This window comes from Mesoplodon mirus (genome assembly GCF_964341445.2).
Source record: "Mesoplodon mirus genome assembly, chromosome: 12".
Taxonomy (NCBI): Eukaryota; Metazoa; Chordata; class Mammalia; order Artiodactyla; family Ziphiidae; genus Mesoplodon; species Mesoplodon mirus.
In genome coordinates, this window is record NC_138988.1 from 89,885,575 (window position 1) to 89,904,479 (window position 18,905).

At 39.5% G+C, this 18,905-nt stretch overlaps 1 protein-coding gene across 9 annotated transcripts in view; it reads right to left on the reverse strand.

Moving 5' to 3' along the window:
- The window catches only part of CDKAL1 (CDKAL1 threonylcarbamoyladenosine tRNA methylthiotransferase), a 669,277-nt gene that overhangs the window by 118,140 nt on the left and 532,232 nt on the right, over positions 1-18,905 (reverse strand). For all 9 annotated transcript variants that reach the window (XM_082638078.1, XM_082638075.1, XM_082638082.1 and 6 more), the window contains one exon: positions 13,929-13,991. In XM_082638078.1, the coding sequence (XP_082494204.1) occupies positions 13,929-13,991 (63 nt within the window). The remainder of the gene's footprint in view (positions 1-13,928; positions 13,992-18,905) is intronic.

Genomic DNA, 18,905 nt, shown 5'->3' on the forward strand with positions numbered 1-18,905 from the left:
ATGGCAGAAAATATTTGCAAATGAAACAACAGACAAAGGATTAATCTCCAAAATATACAAACAGCTCATGGAGCTAAATATCAAAAAAACAAACAATCCAGTTAAAAAAATGATCAGAAGACCTAAATAGACATTTCACCAAGGAAGACACACAGATGGCCAAGAGGCACATGAAAAGATGCTCAATATCACTAATTATTAGAGAGATGAAAATCAAAACTACAATGAGGTATCACCTCACGCCGGTCAAAATGGTCATTATCAAAAAATCTAGAAACAATAAATGCTGGAAAGGGTGTGGTAAAAAGGGAACCCTCCTGCACTGTTGGTGGGAATGTAAATTGATACAACCACTATGGAAAACAATATGGAGGTTCCTTAAAAAACTAAAAATAGAACTACCATATGACCCAGCAATCCAACTATTGGGCATATACCTGGAGAAAACCATAATCAAAAAGAGTCATGTACCACAATGTTCACTGCAGCTCTATTTACAATAGCCAGGACATGGAACCAACCTAAATGTCCATTGACAGATGAATGGATAATGAAGATGTGGCACATATATACAATGGAATATTACTCAGCCATGAAAAGAAACGAAATTGAGTTATTTGTAGTGAGGTGGATGGACCTAGAGTCTGTCATACCGAGTGAAGTAAGTCAGAAAGAGAAACACAAATATCGTATGCTAATGCATATATATGGAACCTAAGAAAAAAATAATGGTGCTGACGAACCTAGTTGCAGGGCAGGAATAAAGAGGTAGACATAGAAAATGGACTTGAGGACGTGGGGTGGGAGGGCGAAGCTGGGGCGAAGTGAGAGTAGCACTGACGTATATACACTAACGAATGTAAAATAGTTGGCTGGTGGGAAGCAGCAGCATAGCACAGGGAGATTGGCTCAGTGCTTGGTGATGACCTAGAGCGCGATTGGATAGGGAGGGTGGGAGGGAGGTTCAAGAGGGAGGCGATATGGGGACATGTGTATGCATATGGCTGATCCACTTTGTGGTACAACAGACGCTAACAGTATTGTGAAGCAATTATACTCCAATAAAGATCCATTAAAAAAAAAGGGACAAGGAGCTCTTTATGTACTGATCGAAATTATCTCCAAGATACACTGTAAAGTGAAAAAGAGAAGAATTTGTAGTATGTTAGCATCTGAGTTAAAAAGGGCATGTATCTACATAAAGACACATAGGAAGGTATGTGTTTCTATATGCAGAAAACAACTCTAGAAGCATATACACAAAACCAAAAACAGTGATTGCCTCTGGAGGGCAACAGGGATCTGCAGGATAGTGTTAGGAGCGAGACTTTCTTTGAGCGTGGTTTTAAGTGCGTGTATTACCTATTTTACAATTAAAAACCAAGAACAAACTTAGCGCATCCTCCCACAGCTGTGGTCATTACTACTGGAACATTCCAACTGTGTAGTGACATGGACAGGGCACCGAACTGGGAATTAAAGGCTGAGTTTTCACCTTGTATTTGCTGTGGGATAATAATGGGTAAGTGCTTTGTACAGTTATGGTACGTAGAGCAAAAGAAGAACAAAACACACTTCACATATACAACGCATTAAATTCTAGTCCACCATTCCGGGTCTTCCCCTGGAGAGGGGAAAAAAAGCCAAGTGAGATATGATCTTTGTCCTGTAGACATCCTCAGTGTAACAGGAGGAAACAGTTATATCAACAATACATATGTAACAGAGCAAAATAATTCCAATGCAATGTTTGTTGCCAACTCCTCTATTGCCCTATTGGGTTATAAGCATTTATGCCTGTCCCTTAGGAAAAAACTCATGATTGTTGAATGGCACTGAATTCTAACAGCATGACAACTCAAAATAATACAGACATATGCATGTCATAGTGATAGCATGACAACAATTTTCTGTGAGCATCAGAAAGGATGCAAAGGAGGTAAAATTAAACTGGGTCATGAAAGATGAGTAAGAATTCAACAGGACAAGACAAACTTTTCTTTACGTGTACAAGAGGTGGGCAGTGGGATTACATGAGCTCCCTGGTTTAAGAAGGGAGAATGGATGGACCCAGTGTTGATTTTGTGTGTTACTGTCTCCAGGGAAAAGGAAGTAAGTTCCAGAATATGCCACCAGGTTGAAGATCCCAAGAATTACACCCCATACACTCCAAGCAGGAACATATTAGAGGGTAAAAAGCAAAACCATCTGAGAAATTGGGTGGAGAGATGTAAAAGTATGTGGCATAGTAAGGAAATATGAGTACAAAGAATGGATAGGGGAAGGTAATCAGCTCGCAGGGAGGAAGGCAAAGTGAAAAACACAGGCCCAGAGGTACAGGGAGGGAGGCAAACGTAAAACGTTAACTACATCGCTTAAAATTAAATTAGAAAAAGAAAGTGCTGATAAGAAATAAAGAGTGAGGAATACAGACAAAAAAGCAGCTTTAAAATTACCCGCTTCCAAGAAAAAGGCCTAAATTGAATTAGAGATTTCTGTTGTATGATTATATGCTGGATTATTATACTTTACAGTAATTAAAAAGGGAATATTCTCCTTTCTTACCCATGTGTGTGCCATATAACGATAGAGCTGAATTATAAAGAACTTGAGCTTTTAAAACTCCTTTATTTTTATTTGACACGTGCATTTAAAATACCTCTGGACATCTGAAAAGCACCCAAAGGTACACTGTTGAATAATGGAAAATATTAACAATCATTATAAAAAGCTGTTTACCTTATTTTCTTCCAGGTACCAAAAATCTCTAGCTTTCTAATTTCAAGAGAAGAGTGTTAATGTATACATTAAAAAAGCACCATAGATGCTAACTGTAATTATGTCTTCTTAACTTTGCACAGAAACCCTAAAGAGAATGAATTATTGGCTCATGGAAATATTTTCATTTCACTATTCTTTGTCAAGAGAATTGTGCAAGTCAGAATCTGTATCGAAGGCTGGTGATCATAGGAGAGTGGTACACAGACTGGGGCTTTTAGCCGCTGTTAATAATGTGCTGAGGAAGACAGAGGCCAGGCCTGGGGAGCCAACTACGCAAACAGCATCAACCCACACTGCACCAATCAAAGGATTTTCAACCATCTGAAAACTTGAGCAGCAGAGCTAGAGGCGAAAAAAATCAGTTATAGCTTCCTCATTTCTCTAGTGGATGCCTGCATTACTTGCTTTAAGCATCACTGGCATTAATGCTTTTTAGTGCATCTCAATAAAAATAACTTCAGCTACAAAGAAGTCATTAATATATTTTACAATAAAATGTATTGCTGAAAAACAAAGTGTGCTTTTTCAGGGGGGGTTGGAAATTCTTCCTTGAAAATAAGGTACGGGCACTTTTCTTTCTTCTTTGGTACGCGGGCCTCTCACTGTTGGGGCCTCTCCCGTTGCGGAGCACAGGCTCTGGACGCGCAGGCTCAGTGGCCATGGCTCATGGGCCCAGCCGCTCCGTGGCATGTGGGATCTTCCCAGACCGGGGCACGAACCCGTGTCTCTTGCAGCGGCAGGCGGACTCTCAACCACTGCGCCACCAGGGAAGCCCTTGTTTTATCTTCTTAATTAAAATTGTGAATGTTTGAAAAACTATGTCTGACATTGGTGTCAGCCTTTGACAGGCAGGCCACGCACATTATACAACGATGGGGTTAGGAGTAGGAAGAAATTTGCTCATATCCTTCACATTATATACAGCGGAGGTTTTAAAATCATTTTTTATTTCATTCCATTTTGGATATTCTTTTCCCTTTCATCTATCTCAATTTCCTGAAGTGAAAAGTATAATGTACATGCAGCTGGGGTTGCCAGATAAAAACAAAACACCCACTTACGTATGAATTTCAGATAAATAAATTTTTTTTGATAAATGAATAAATTTTTAGTTTAAATAAGTCCCACATATTGCATGGGACACACTTATACTAAAAAACGAAAACAAAAACAAAAAAACAAAAAAATCCCCTCACTGTTTATCTGAAGTTCAAATGTACCTGGGTGTTGTCCTGTATTTTCATTTGCTAACTGGCAACCCAACATGCAACAGGCCTAACATATCAAGTGGAGGGTGTGCTAGCTGAGTCTGTTGTTGGGAAGGTTGGTAAGTGGTAGTGCCCACTGGTGGTGAGACATAGAAAAAGGTTTGGGGCAGGTATGTATCAAGAAGGAAAGAGACTGGTGATATGTTTTAACTGCATACAAAGACTGATGTTAGAGGACCAGCATGGGGGTGACTGCTGCAGCAGTCAGAGGCAAGCAGCCCGGGGATGCGTGGTACATGCACACACTCTGGCTCTTGGTGCAATGCAGTTCCTTTTCCTGCCTCTGCTGATTTCTTCCTTATGCTAGTGAATTTTGTAGAGGCAGTATACAATCAGTGACAGTAGAAACAGATACTTTTAGGCCTGATAAATAATTTAAAATATAGTAACTGCCATTTCTATGTAGATTTTTTTTTTTTTTTTTTTTGCGGTACACGGGCCTCTCACTGCTGTGGCCTCTCCCGTTGTGGAGCACAGGCTCCGGACATGCAGGCTCAGCGGCCATGGCTCACGGGCCCAGCCGCTCCGTGGCATGTGGGATCCTCCCAGACTGGGGCACGAACCCACATCCCCTGCGTCAGCAGGCGGACTCCCAACCACTGCACCACCAGGGAAGCCCTAGATTTTCGTTTTTATTTATTTTTAAATTGAGGTATAATTGAAATACATTATGTTAGTTTCAGGTGTACAACATGATTCAATATTTGTATATACTACAAAATGATCACATTGGGTCCACTTAACATGTCACCATACATACAAGATTTTCTTCTTTTAATGAGAACTTTTAAGATTTACTCTCTTGGCGACTTTCAAATACACAATACAATATTATTAACTATAGTTGCCATGCTGTACATTGCATCTCCATGACTTATTTATTTTATAACTGGAAGTTTGCACCTTTTGACTCCCTTCACCCATTTCTCCCACCTGCCACAGCCTGCCTCTGGAAACCATCAATCTGATTTTTTTTTTTAATCTGTAAGTTTGTTTTGTTTTGTTTTAGAGTCCACATTTAAGTGAGATCATACAGTATTTGTCTTTCTGTGCCTGACTTATTTCACTTAGCATAATACCCTCAAGGTCCATTCGTGTTGCTGCAAAGAGCAAGACTTCCTTTTACGGCTAAATAATATTCCATTGTGTGTGTGTGTGTGTGTATACACACACCTAATTTTCCTTATCCATTCATCTATCGATGAACACTTAGGTTGTCTCCATGTCTCGACTATTGTAAATAACGCTGCAATGCACAATGGGGTGTATACATCTTGCTGAGTTGGTGTTTTTATTTTCTTTAGATAAATACCCAGAAGTGGATCTGTTGGATCATTTGGTAGTTCTGTTTTTAATGTTTTGAGGAACTGCCATACTGTTTTCCACAGAGGCATGCCCAGCAATAGTGCACAAGGGTTCCCTTTTCTCCAGATCCTCGCCAACACTTATTGCTGGACTTTTTGATAACAGCCATTCTAACAGGTGTGAGGTGGTATCTCACTGTGGTTTTGACTTGCAGTTCCCTGACGATTAGCAATGCTGAGCATCTTTTCAGGCACCCGTTGGTCATCTGTATACCTTCTTTGGTAAAATGTCTATTCTGATCCTCTGCCCACGTTTTAATTGGATTGTTTGTGGGTTTTTTTGCTATTGAGTTGTATGAGTTCTTTACATATTTTGGATATTAGGCTCTTACCAGATGTATGATTTGCAAATATTTTCTTCCATTTGCTAGGTTGCCTTTTCATTTAGTTGATAGTTTCCTTTGCGGTACAGAAGCTTTTTAGTTTGATGTAGTCCCACTTGTTTATTTTTGTTTCTGTTGCCTTTTAGATTTTTTGATTAATTTTTTTATCAGTACTTTTATACTGAATGTTAGCAAAATATTTGATCATGAACTTTGTTTTTCCCCTATTGCTGATATTTCCTGGGAGTAGCTGGGCGGGAAGGTGGAGGGAAGAGAATATGCTACTAAATAGGACATTAAGTCAGGACCTGGGGAACTTTCTGACTTTGGCCTAATGACGCCACCTGCCCATAAAATAAGTTGCAAATGCCAGCTGGTGTCCTGATAGATGGAACAGGACAGCAGTCTACCAGTTTCTAACCTGCCCTGTTGCCATTTTCCCATCTCCATTGGACTTCAGTTGATTCTCTCCTCAACCTTTCTCTGGGCTCTAGGGTTTTAGGCTGGCGTGCCCTATTTCCCTGGCTTGGACATCCCCTGCTGTTTTGGCCCTAAAGAACTCCCATCCTTTGGCTGGAACTTGCCCCATTCCCACCCTCACAGAGGGGAGCTGAAAGGAGAGCAAGGTGAACAGTGCTTCACAGTCATCTGTTAAGTCTCTGATGGTATCAGCCCTGATGTACAGCTTAAATCAAGTTTCCTTTGCCCCGGGCTGATGGTGAATTAATCAGACAGGGGAAGAGTGGAGGTGAGGGTGGCAGTGGTCAGCACAAGCTTGGTTGCTTTACTGTCTGCTTTACAGGGAGGCCAGTCAATGGAATCCATGACACTCTTCCCCTGGACTGTTGCTGTCCTTTCTCTCTCCTTATTCCTTCTCCTACCTCTGTTTCTACATAGAGTTTGCCTATTTAGACTTAGGGGTTGGAGGGAAAGAGGCGGGGTAAGAAGGCCCATCTTGACCTTGAACTTAAGCTGTGTTTGTCAGTCCACCTTTATCAGAGCCTCTTACTCAGCAGATTTGCAGCTACTCATGGCATAGGGGTGATGAGCATGGACTCTGGAGCTAGAATGCTCTGTGACTTACTAGCTGTGTGACCTTGAGCAGTTACTTAATCTGTGTCTCAGTTTCCTCATCTATAAAACGGGATAATAACAGTACTTACAGGGTTGGTATAAAGATTAAATGAGTTATGTGTATATGTAAAGCTTTGAGAATATTACCAGTTACAGGGTATGCTGTAAGTAGTTTAATAATAATAATAATGATAATATAACAATAATAATAATGGTCCAATCAGATTCCAGTCTCCTTGTCAATTCTCAGGGTAACTGCCAGAGCAGAATTCTGACATCTATGGGTCCCTGGATATATCATTTTAACATCACTAAAATCTCTGCCATTTACACATACTTCCATACCACCTATCCCTGCATTTACAGTAACAAGGTAAATTAAATCAACATGTAAAAAAGTAATGTTTGATTTTTAGAACAATGCCATGTTAGAAGGAAAAGAAAAAAATACATAGGTACAATATCAAAGTTAGGCTCAAGGAAACACGACCTGTTACTCAACTTGAATCACAAGCTGAGGAAAGTTAAAAATAAGGAAAATGCTTTTGGATCAGGTTGGCATTCATCAGGAAGCAAAAGCGTGGCTAGAGATACCTACTGGTGAAGCTGGAAGCAGCTGAACTATATCTGCCTCTTTGGTAACAATTATATGGTCACCTAGAGAGGGAAGCACAGATTTTACACCAGAAGAGCTTTTTAATATGTCCATTATTTTGAGGCTGAGTTATTCAATCGACTTTAGAATGGAGTTCATGGAGCCAATGAAATGGGTTTAATATTTACTGAAGCGCTCATGTCCTTGTGTTTCAAGGCCATAACCCGAGCATGGTTTTAGTATGACACATGTTAACATGACAGTAAGGGAACTCAGACAGTTAGAAGCTAATCCAATTGTTCCTGGTATTTAGTGACATCCCGAAAATTACTTTTTAAACATTTTTTAGTCTTTGCCAGAGATGAGGAATGGAGGTAAGTGCACAAATGGCTTTGGCCAACCTGCTGCGGAGAACTGTTTTAAGCATGGCATAAACATGCCAAATCAATAACTTGTTTCTTTCTCTGCATGTGCCGTGAAAATCTGGCTATCGTAGAGTGCCGGATCCATTAAAAACTGAATTTGCTGTTTCCAGACAGCAGATAGCTCAAAGCTCAACAGGGCCAGCAGGCAATAATCCAAGTCTGCATCTCCCTCCCTAAAGCACAACCCACAGCACTCTGCTGCTGCATGATGTTATTCAAAGCACAGGGGATGAGGAAGCTTTGACAGTATTGTAGCTGCCTGAGGATGGAGTCAAATGGCCATTATTCTTCAAACATAAAGAGCTGGATAAAGTAACTTTTATCTTAAATCACTAGACATATTTGATTAATGGAGAAATGTAAATCAATACATGATTTTCTGAAACGAAACCATCCCTTTTGCTTAGGTATGATATATGTATTTATGAAACTTGATGTCATAGAGACTACTAATCTCTTAAGGGAAGAAAGGTGGATGTATAACTGAAGACTTTTTCTGTCCCAAGACTTCTGAAATAGATTGGGCTTCTGCCCAAATGAAGCCGCAGAAAATATAATTTTACATTTTTTATTATATAGTTCATTGTGCACTAGGAGATAGGAATTCCTGCAAGTGGCTGTATTCACGACCGTTCTTAAGGTAGTCTTAAAAGGGTGGATAAGGGAAATACACATCAACTTTTTTTGTATACTTAATACTTCAGTTAAAAATGCATTGTACTGGGCTCCCCTGGTGGCGCAGTGGTTGAGAGTCCGCCTGCCCATGCAGGGGACACGGGTTCGTGCCCCGGTCTGGGAAGATCCCACATGCCGCGGAGCGGCTGAGCCCGTGAGCCATGGCCGCTGGGCCTGCGCGTCCGGAGCGGGTGCTCCGCAACGGGAGAGGCCACAGCAGTGAGAGGCCCGTGTACCACAAAAAAAAAAAAAAAAAAAAAAAGCATTGTACTGATTCACTACTTACAAGTATTCACTCAAGTTATGCCTAGAGTAATCTTCAGGATAAAAATATCTTATAATTCTCAAAGGCTTTAATATTTTTACAGTATCTAATTATATGAATGAATAATTTGGGGGAAGACTGATTCTACCCTTCTCATCTTTTATGCTCACACATATTTTCTGTCCTTAACCCAATTACCAATACATGTTCAACCACTCTTTCACTATTTCTCTTTTATTAAACCACTCTCTATAGTAATACATACTTCATTTATCCAACCTTATTAAGAACCAGCTGTTCCTAAGAGAGTTTTCAAGATAAATGAAATTTATTCATAAAATAGTTTGTAAAAATAGATTATACAAATCTCTACTATTTTTAAACAAAACATCTGTTTCTTGATACAATTTTGGTCCAATTATTTTATTCTGGGACTACAAAAATGAATTACAGGGATGTTTGGGTCCAAATGAAGTGGACTTGGGCAGCTGCACTTTTAGAGTCCCTCTGTTAGTGAGTTAGAGCTTTTACGGCCTTGTCCTTGCCTTCACTTTGTATGCGGCCACTTCTTAATGGAGTTCTGACTTCTTGAAGCAATAACTACCCTCTTTTTAACTGCTGCTAGGGTTGACTGTGGTTTGAGAAGCCAGGCATCTATGTTTGTTAGAACTATTAAAAAAAAAAAAGGACTGTTTGTGGATGGAGAACTGAAGAAGTAATGAGGTGGGGAAGAGAGAATTAGATGATTTTGACAGTCTGGGCCTAGGCTGGCTTACTTTCAGGTTCCGGGCTGTGTTTTTGATGGCTAAGATTGCTACATAAAATCCCTCAGAGTGAGTGATTTTCTATCTATTCACATGCTAACTTATCAAGTGTATTCAAACACAGCTGTTTTTTTGGACAGGTGAGTTTATTTACAGTTCAAGTGATACATGTCTATGTGTGTAGAAAAATCATTAAAAAAAAATTGGTCGCCAAAAAGACAAAGAAAAGTTTATTGCACCAACGCAGGAGCCATATAATAATGTTTCTACTTGTCCACTGATTTATGTACGAAATGTAGAACATTTTACAAATGTAGAAAATTATTAAAACAACAACAGTCACTAAAAGAAAATGAGAAGCCCACTTCACAAAATACAGAAACTATAACAGTGACAACCTGTTAAAAACTCACTTTTAATGGTCAAGTATATATTAATTCATATAGATTATCTGTTTAAATAATCTCTGCCCCTTAAGTTCCATTAAGAGTTCTAATAAAAGAATAATGGAATCGGAACTTATTCAATTTTGCAGATGTTAAAAACCACTATAGATCTAAACAGAACTGTGTACTTTTTTCTTTCCAAGTATTTTCATATTTTATAGTAGTTTTTTACAATAGCAGATTATAAAAAACATCTGTGTTTAGCTAATAAACCTAGATTTCTCCAAACACATAATTCTGATAAAATCTAACAAGAAAGAAAAGAAGTAAGGAAGGAAGGAAGGAAGGAAGGAAATAAGAAAGAGAGAGACATCTTTTATATGCATGGCAATATTTTCGTCAGGCCAAAGATAAAAAGCATATGCTGGGCTTCCCTGGTGGCGCAGTGGTTGAGGGTCCGCCTGCTGATGCAGGGGACGCGGGCTCGTGCCCTGATCCGGGAAGATCCCACATGCCGCGGAGCGGTTGGGCCTGTGAGCCATGGCCGCTGAGCCTGCGCTCCGCAATGGGAGAGGCCACAACAGTGAGAGGCCCGCGTACCGCAAAAAAAAAAAAAAAGCATATGCTAATTTGCATACCTTTAATAAAAGTGTTCTAATTATAGCCTATTCTACTTACCTGTGACTTCTCCAAAGGAAAAATTCAACTCCAGGTTGACTGTCTGTGAAGTGGAAGACCTCTATCCCTATAGTCTTCCTGGTAGCTAGTATGACGTGTTTTCAGAAATCCCAAGCTATGTTTATTATGTGTTTATTAAAATAACAGAGGAAAGAATATAATGTTCAAAATACAATCAGATTACCTGCTGCTTTGGATTCCCTTTACCAATGTTCCCTTTTATTAGGATAGATCAGTGGGAGTTAGGTTTGGTCAAGCCTTTCTGTGTAAGTTTGTGTTATGAGAACTCCCAAAAACAATTTTTAAAAAAATGGACATGGGACCAGAGATAACAATCCAAAACGAAATTCATCCAGTCTCCAGCAAAATTTGTCTTAGAGTCTAAAAAAACAAATCAGGTATTTTTCTTAAGACTAATTTTGAATGCTCATTTTGCCCTAAGCTTTATTTGCTTTTTGCAACAGCACCTAAGAGAAAACAAACTGACCATTTACAACCTAAACAATGGCTTTACAGTATGATTAAGAAATGCACCTGGCTTCACTCAAACAACAAATTTGTTTAACCTGGTGACTTTCCTGTGTCTGGGGTCAGGCAGGAGCAGTGTTGGTTGGGGGGAAGGAAAGGAGAGCAAATACAACTGACTCACTGAGAACAAAACGGTGGTACTAACGCCCCTTTGTAACTACAACTGTTTTAACAGTTTCTTGTAGGCAAGGCTATCATTGAAGTGACCCACTATAATTTGGGATGAAGTCCCAGGAAATTATGCCAACTCTAGAACAGGAGCTGCATCTCTGAGTTTACTCAGTATAATGAACCCGCTGAAATGCTTCTTTGGCACAAATTTACATCAAGGGAAAAATGAACAATTTAAAAGATTTAGCTAGAGAGGAAAAGAATACCGCAACATTCGCTCCCAGGAGCAGACCATAGTTTATTTTACTTCTTGCATCACTTTTACTATGGAAAATTTCAATCATATAAAAAAATACACAGAGTAGAATGATGAACCCCTACAAACCAATAATTCAGTTTCAATAATCATCAACACATGGCCAACCTTATTTTACTGTGCCTTACCCACGTTCCTCCTTTGATCCTTTTTAAAAGCAAATCCCAGACAGCCTATATTTTATTTTATATAAGCTTTATATAAGCTTTTATTTATGACATATGTATATATTTAACCTGAAGATCACTCCAGAAATCTCATTGAGCATGAGATGTTTAAACCAACTTTAACCACATCTTACAAAACGTTTTACACTAACGTTTTTTCTGCCTAGAAAATGAATTTGTTCGAATATAATTGGGTAATTAAAAATGACAAAGTAACTCGAATCACAACCTTCTATTATTTTATTTATGGGGAAACAAGGAACATTCTAATATTGAGAAAACAGTGCACGTGACTCAAACCCTGTGATTCTAGTCTTTGTGGACACTGACCAACAAGAGACACAGTTAAAAGTAACACGGTTAGACTTGCCTGGTTGGAGCTTAGAAAATCTGGAGGAGGCAGTACGGGACAGGAGCCAGAAGGAAAACTCTCCCCTTTCCCTTTACTATGCGTATAGAGTAAGACAGAACGCCCCCAGGCTGAACCTTGGGGGCTTCAAAACCCACTCATCAAGCAGTCCAGCTACTTCACAGTAATTTATTACCAATCTTAAAGCAAAGATCAAAAGGAACTCCATCTAGCATTTTATATTCAATTCCTCACTGCCTGATGACTAATTTGTAGAGGAATGAAGTCTTCACAAGGGAAGCCAAAATCATCTGAGGTGACTTTGATACAGTGCCACAAAGGATATGAAGAGGAAGCTGGGAGAAGCTGTGAATGGCGAAGTTCCATTAAGAGTTCTAATAAAAGAATAATGGAATTTCCCTTAACCGTGAATTAAAAAAATGTTCTAAGTGGGCAAAATTTAGACAAGTCAGGCAAAACCTTTGATTTGTCATAGCCTCTTGTTGTTGCTGTTGTTAAATGTTAACTTCAGCCACTGCTGCATTTATGTTTACTGAGTGGCATCGCCTAAAAAAAAAAATGCAACTTCCCCATCAGAAATCTGGCCAATCTCATTCCTTTTGCTCTCGTACTACTTATCAGCCCGCACCTTCCGCCTGCGCTGTCAGACACGCCTGGCTCGCTCAATCGCTTTCAAACAAATTGCCATATTCTGCAAAGTGACTGATTTAACTTGAAAAATGTAACTTGAAATGATAAAATTTTTAGTCTTGTATATCGCCGTGGTCACGTGGAATATAAACACCTCTTCTGACAAATTTCTGATGCTTAAGTCAACTGTTCACTATAGAAACACTAGAAGCTATTCAAATTCTTTCAACTTCTATGAACAACTGGCACAATTTTTTCCTCCTGAATCCAGACATTTCTGTATTCTCAAATGAGGAGAGTAGTTTTCACACTACTTATTTTGGCTAGTTAAAAAATCCCTACCACATGTCTCCTTGTAGATTCATAGATAAAGATTTAAGTTTATATTAGCATTTCAACTGTGCGAATGTTTTGTTTGCTTCTGAAATCACCTCAAATTAACAGATTTACTGGAACCTTATACGATATAGAAGTTTTGTACAAGTCTCAGAATACTTTAATGTATTTTCCCCCCCATGAAGATGTGGTGTTGAGCGTTTTCTTTAAAAAGTTATTTTTTTTCAAAGAGAACTTACCTTTTACAAATATATGGTGAAATACTTATAAGTGAAGAGATGTTTGAGAATTCTTCAAATATAGCAAGTGGAGAGTGTGGGTATAAATGAAACAAGACTGGACATGGGTCTATGAAGCTATAGGATGGGGATACAGGGGTCATTACACTACTCGGTCTTCTGTGTAGCAAAACTCTCGGGAGTGAATATTTCAGTTATGATTCTCGGCACTGCTTTTTGTTAGGATTTTTATTTAGAAACGTAAGTTTCTGTCAGAAGCAATGGAGAACCAACAGTTGGCAGATAATATTTCAACTGTCTCTACCAATTCCAAAGCCAGGTTCGTCTACTACACTGTTTGGAAAGAAAAAACCCACCAATCAAAAAACACCCCCAAATCTGTCTTTTCACAGTCTTTGAGATTTCAGTGATGATATGTAACTAGATTTTAATATGCATAAAATAGAATTAATTTAGTTCAGAAATACAGATCTTCTCTTTTCTTTACAAGAGATAAAGAGTTAAAAAATTAAAACTGAAATATAAACGTAATTGGTAACTGTAGTTCAAAATCACTATATACTGGTGAAAAGTGTGCTATACATTCAGAAGGACTTCTACTACCCAGGAACACGAATAACATTCTTCTCTTACCTTGTGATCATATGGATTGTAGGAATGAAATACTTGAGAAAGATCTTTTGTTCTTTGCTTTTTCTGTGGAAGAAAACACAAACATGTGAGTACGCTGGTGGCAAAAATATACACATTTGTATCTGTCTATCTGTATGTATTTATGTATGTATGTATCTGCTTTACAACATTGTTTATTTAGAGATTCCTCTTTTGTGCAAGCTGAGGGGCTACACTGTCAACCTGGGACAAATGGATATAACCAGAAACCAAGGCCACTTGATGGCTATGTGGGTCACTGTCACAGACCAGTCAGGCAACCTCCTTCTAGAAGGTTCCATAATTAAAACTCTATTTATAATAAATGCAAAATTCAGAGACTAAAATGAAGAAGAAACTATGAAAAGAAAGAAAAAGATATTTAGGACACTTTCAATTTCGTTGCAATACCAACTTCAGTTACTCTGAGTTAGGCACTAGCACGCATCCATTTAAACAATATGCCTACTTTAGGCTTCCTGGTCACAGCCTGGGTCTGTCTGCGGGAGCCGGCAGCTGTGAGGCTATCTTTGCTCTGTCACTGCTATATAGTGACATAGATATGTATATATGGCATTGTTATATATATGGTGTCTCACACACAGTAGGCCCTCAATAAATATTTGCTAAACTAATGAATAAATGAATATACCTGAGTTAGGCATAAAATTATTGTATCGGTAATGATGACATGTAAGTCTCATCCACAGTTATGAACAGAGAAGCCTGTCTTCACTTCCAATGACGCTGTCGTCATTAGAAGAAGCCGGGCTTCTCCACCTCCTGTTCCTCGGTGTCTGTGACAATGGAGAAGTGTGCGGTTCTCCTATGAGAGTCGACTCTAAGAACCAGCTTGTTTACTAATCCACTGGGATCTGTCCACCCCCCCATAGCCACCATGAGCAATTCTGTGGATGGCTCCAGACCTTCTGTGCACATATCTTCACACACAATTGATTACTATTACTTCCAAAGAAAAGGAATCATTCCGTATACACTGTTCTGAAATTTACTTTTTTCCTCTTCACGATTTATCCTTGCCAAACTTAAATGCTTATATATCCAGCTCTGCAATCCCTTAGACAGAGTTATGAAATCCAAAAACTTCTGAAATTTGAACTTCTTTCCTGAAATGCATTTCAGTTTATAAATATAATGATAATCTTTGCACAAACGTCTTTGCCAGCTTGAGTGTGTGTATTTTTTTTAAAGAAGATAAATTATGGAAGTCAGGTTGCAGGATCAAGTGGAATGCATGTTTATTACCTTGACAGAAACTGTCAAGCTGCCCCCTCCCCCAAACACTAGACCAGTGTGTCCCTCTCATCAAGAGTGAAAGAGAAGAAGGGATTGTGGCTTAGGTTGGAAATTCTAAATTTCTTTTTTGTTTAAAGGTGAGAACATTTTTAAGTTTAGAAAATAGATAAGACATTTTAAAAACAGATACTGAACATCATCCCAGCTGCTGATTATAGAATTTATTTCTTGTATTTATTTTTTATACATCATAGAGTTAGCCCACTACATCTTAAAATTCTGTCATGAGAGTGGCCTGTTTGTCCTTAATGCTGCCCCCATCTTGTTCCAGGTTCTACTCTGATGTTGTTAATGCTTGCCTGGTACCCGTGTTTCCTAGGGAAGTGTTTCCTTCTTTAAACTCCAGCCTCCTCATGAGCACATCTGTCACACCTCCCCTACGCCACAGGTCTAGGCAGATCCCCGGCATAGGTTCTACATGACCTTGGGCAGCTACTTGGCCCAGCAGTCAGAGCTGATATGAATTAGGACCTTGTGTTAGAGTCATTTGTATACACTCACAGTTTTCCCGAAGATTAGTTCCCTACTTCAGAACTGTCTTTGGAGCCACAATTCCAGTTAGCAGCCCTTCAACTCACTTGGCCTGTTTCCACCTTCTGACACCCACTAACAGTCATCTCTCCCTGCAGCTCAGCTAAAGTTCCTACCTCCTCTGTCCAGCTCTGAGCTGTGCTTCTGACCACTGGGCTCAAATGTAATCTAACACTCCTTTCCTCTAGAGAGCAGAGATGTATCTCTAATAGTTTGGAAACAGTCCCCTGGCTCTATGAGCCCTGGAATCTGTTCTGAACAGGTCACTTGCCCGCCAAAGTTTTCATTAGCTTATATTTTTCTCTTTCCTTTCCACACACCCACTTAGTTGGTTTAACAGTTCTTGGCTTATACTTCAATCAGAAGAAAAATGATGGATATTAACACTTCCTTTGGTAAGAGACAATATAAAACACTGGGGAAATTTTTTTTCAGAAAGGAAATTATGCTTGAGAAGATAAAATAGGCAGCATATCAGTATTCAACTTAGGAGGTGTCCCAAGGACCAATCAGTCCCTAAAATGGTTGAGCTACCAGCTTGAGTTGGCAGGTGGATAAGGAATATTCAGAGGTTCTTTTATGTGACCTTTTTATGTGGGTTTGGATTTTATTTATCTATCTATCTATCTATCTATCTATTTATTTATTTATTTGCAGTACGCGGGCCTCTCACTGCTGTGGCCTCTCCCGTTGCGGAGCACAGGCTCCGGACACGCAGGCTCAGCGGCCATGGCTCATGGGCCCAGCCGCTCCGTGGCATGTGGAATCTTCCCGGACCGGGGAACGAACCCGTGTCCCCTGCATCGGCAGGCGGACTCTCAACCACTGCGCCACCAGGGAAGCCCTATATCTTTATTTTGATAGCTAAAATCTAAATATACCTTCTATTATTTTGGGAAGAAAGTAGGGTATAAATAAAAAGCAAATAACACTATTCAGACTAAGCCCCAAAAGAAGACAGTGAGGAAAGAATGCTCTTTTTTTCTGACAACAAATTTATTACATACAACTACAGTAAAGTCTTGGCTATGAATATTGAAGGTTATATGTTACTAGTCCAGTTAACTGAACACCATTGCTATTTTTCCTGTGAGGTCAGAGTCATATAGCCCAGAACTGTATCTTCTGGGATCCAGAATAGGGGTTGACAAATGATAGCCCCTGGGCCAATCCAGCCTAATGCCTGTTTTTGTAAATAAAATTGTACTGAAACACAGCCACTCTCATTTTCTTATGTATTATCTATGGCTGCTTTCACGCTACCAGAGCAGAAGTTGAGTGGTTGCAACAGAGACCCTAGAGTCCATAAATCCTAAAGTATTTACTATCCGGCCCTTTACGGAAAAAGTCAGCCATCTCTCACCTAGAATCTCTATCTCTGACCAAATGAACAACTAACTGTCCAGTAAAATTCCTTGTTTCTTCTGCTCACTGAATGAAGACAGCTCAAGAATCAACCCTAATGGATATCCTGACACATCAGGATGAACATATCAAGGAAAATAACAATTAGCTGTCTTGCTGTCTTGTGTGTAGGATTTTGCCTTCTGAGTATTCTATATTCAGACAGAGAATGTTACAAGCTGTTTTCTAGAGCATGTTGAGATAGATGTAGGGCTTTTAGAGCCTTCTGTATTCACAATGTAACTGCGGATGGCAGAACCTCTGAGAAGAGACCCTTTACTAAGTTCTGGCACTAAAGCCAAGGAGAAGGTCTCGTGTATGAGTAACTAAAGCGCAGTCATTATTGCTAGTGAGCCAGTCCCTCACGTGCAGACAATGTTAACAATACGAAGCTACAAGACCTGGTGAGCCGTGCTGTCAGCACTTTTAACTGAAACGAAAAGCTGAGCCAAAAATGGAATAGTTAGGCAGTTTCCTATTGCATCATAGTGTGTGTCTAAATTACCTCCCACTTTTTCGCCTGTTAAAATAAACATCTCAGTCATGCAACCACCTGTTAATTCTCCAAGTGTTCAAAAAGTAAACGTGCCAAACAAGTTGTGTGATGAACTTGGAATGAGGGTGGCCAAAGAACAATGAGTGTGGCAAACGCCTCCCCGAGAACAGTACGAGGTGTCTTCAGGTCCACCTCGTCATTAATCTCAAGGTCCTGGCCACAGAGATGAGAGGATGGTAAAAAGTAACTACATGCCGAGTCCTGCAGTCTCTGTGGGTTGCAGCTGGGTTTAAAAGATGAGGCAGTATGCAAATGTGGTAAAGTTTCTACATTTCTGACAAGCTGAACATCTGAAGGTCTCTATCCTATAGGCACTTCCTGCCTATAGGAATTTGAATTTCACTCTGCAAGGACAGAAAACACTGATGAACCCCTTTTATATCCATGTTTAAACTCCCTTTCAGACAAAACCAAACAAAATTAAAAGCCCCAAAGGAGGATTTTTAACAGTTCAGATTTCCAGATGATGTAATTATTTCAATTTTTATCAAAGGTAACAAAAGAGCTCGGATCTGAAAGACATTCCACATGTGATGAGAACCTGTATTTTGAACGTGAAGTTACACAATCAACTGAGTTTTAACAGTATCCACCAATTTAACTTCTCCTGGTTCCTCAAACGAATTCAGTGTTTACCGTGCCCATTCGCTACTTGTAGATTAAAGTTTTCTCAAATAAAATAGTGTGATTATAAGGTAAAACTGTAATAACGCTATGAATGTCATTTCTACATATGGATTCTCAAAAATGATAAAACCTACAAGCTTTCAGAGAGTTCGATGTGCTTAAGGTATATTATAATAAAATATAAATGTTTGAACAAATCCTCATCCTACTTTGTGGTAAGGAGACAAAAGAGCAAGTCTGAGTTTCAATGTACTGACTTCCGACTTCTGGTTCCGCGTGTAAGGAACTTGGAAATTACCACTCTGTCCTCACAAGTAATAAGCTGAAAAGACTGAAAAACCAGAAACTCAGGGAACACTACTGCCCTCCCCCGCCTGCCCCCCTCCACCTCCCTGCAACTGGAGAGACCAACAGGCAATCACCGGGAATGCAGCTTCCCAGGGCAGAGCGAATCCCTGTGGGAACCAGTGCTGGGGCAGGAAAACCGGAACTGTAATTGCTGGATTGTTGGAGGCCCGGTGCTA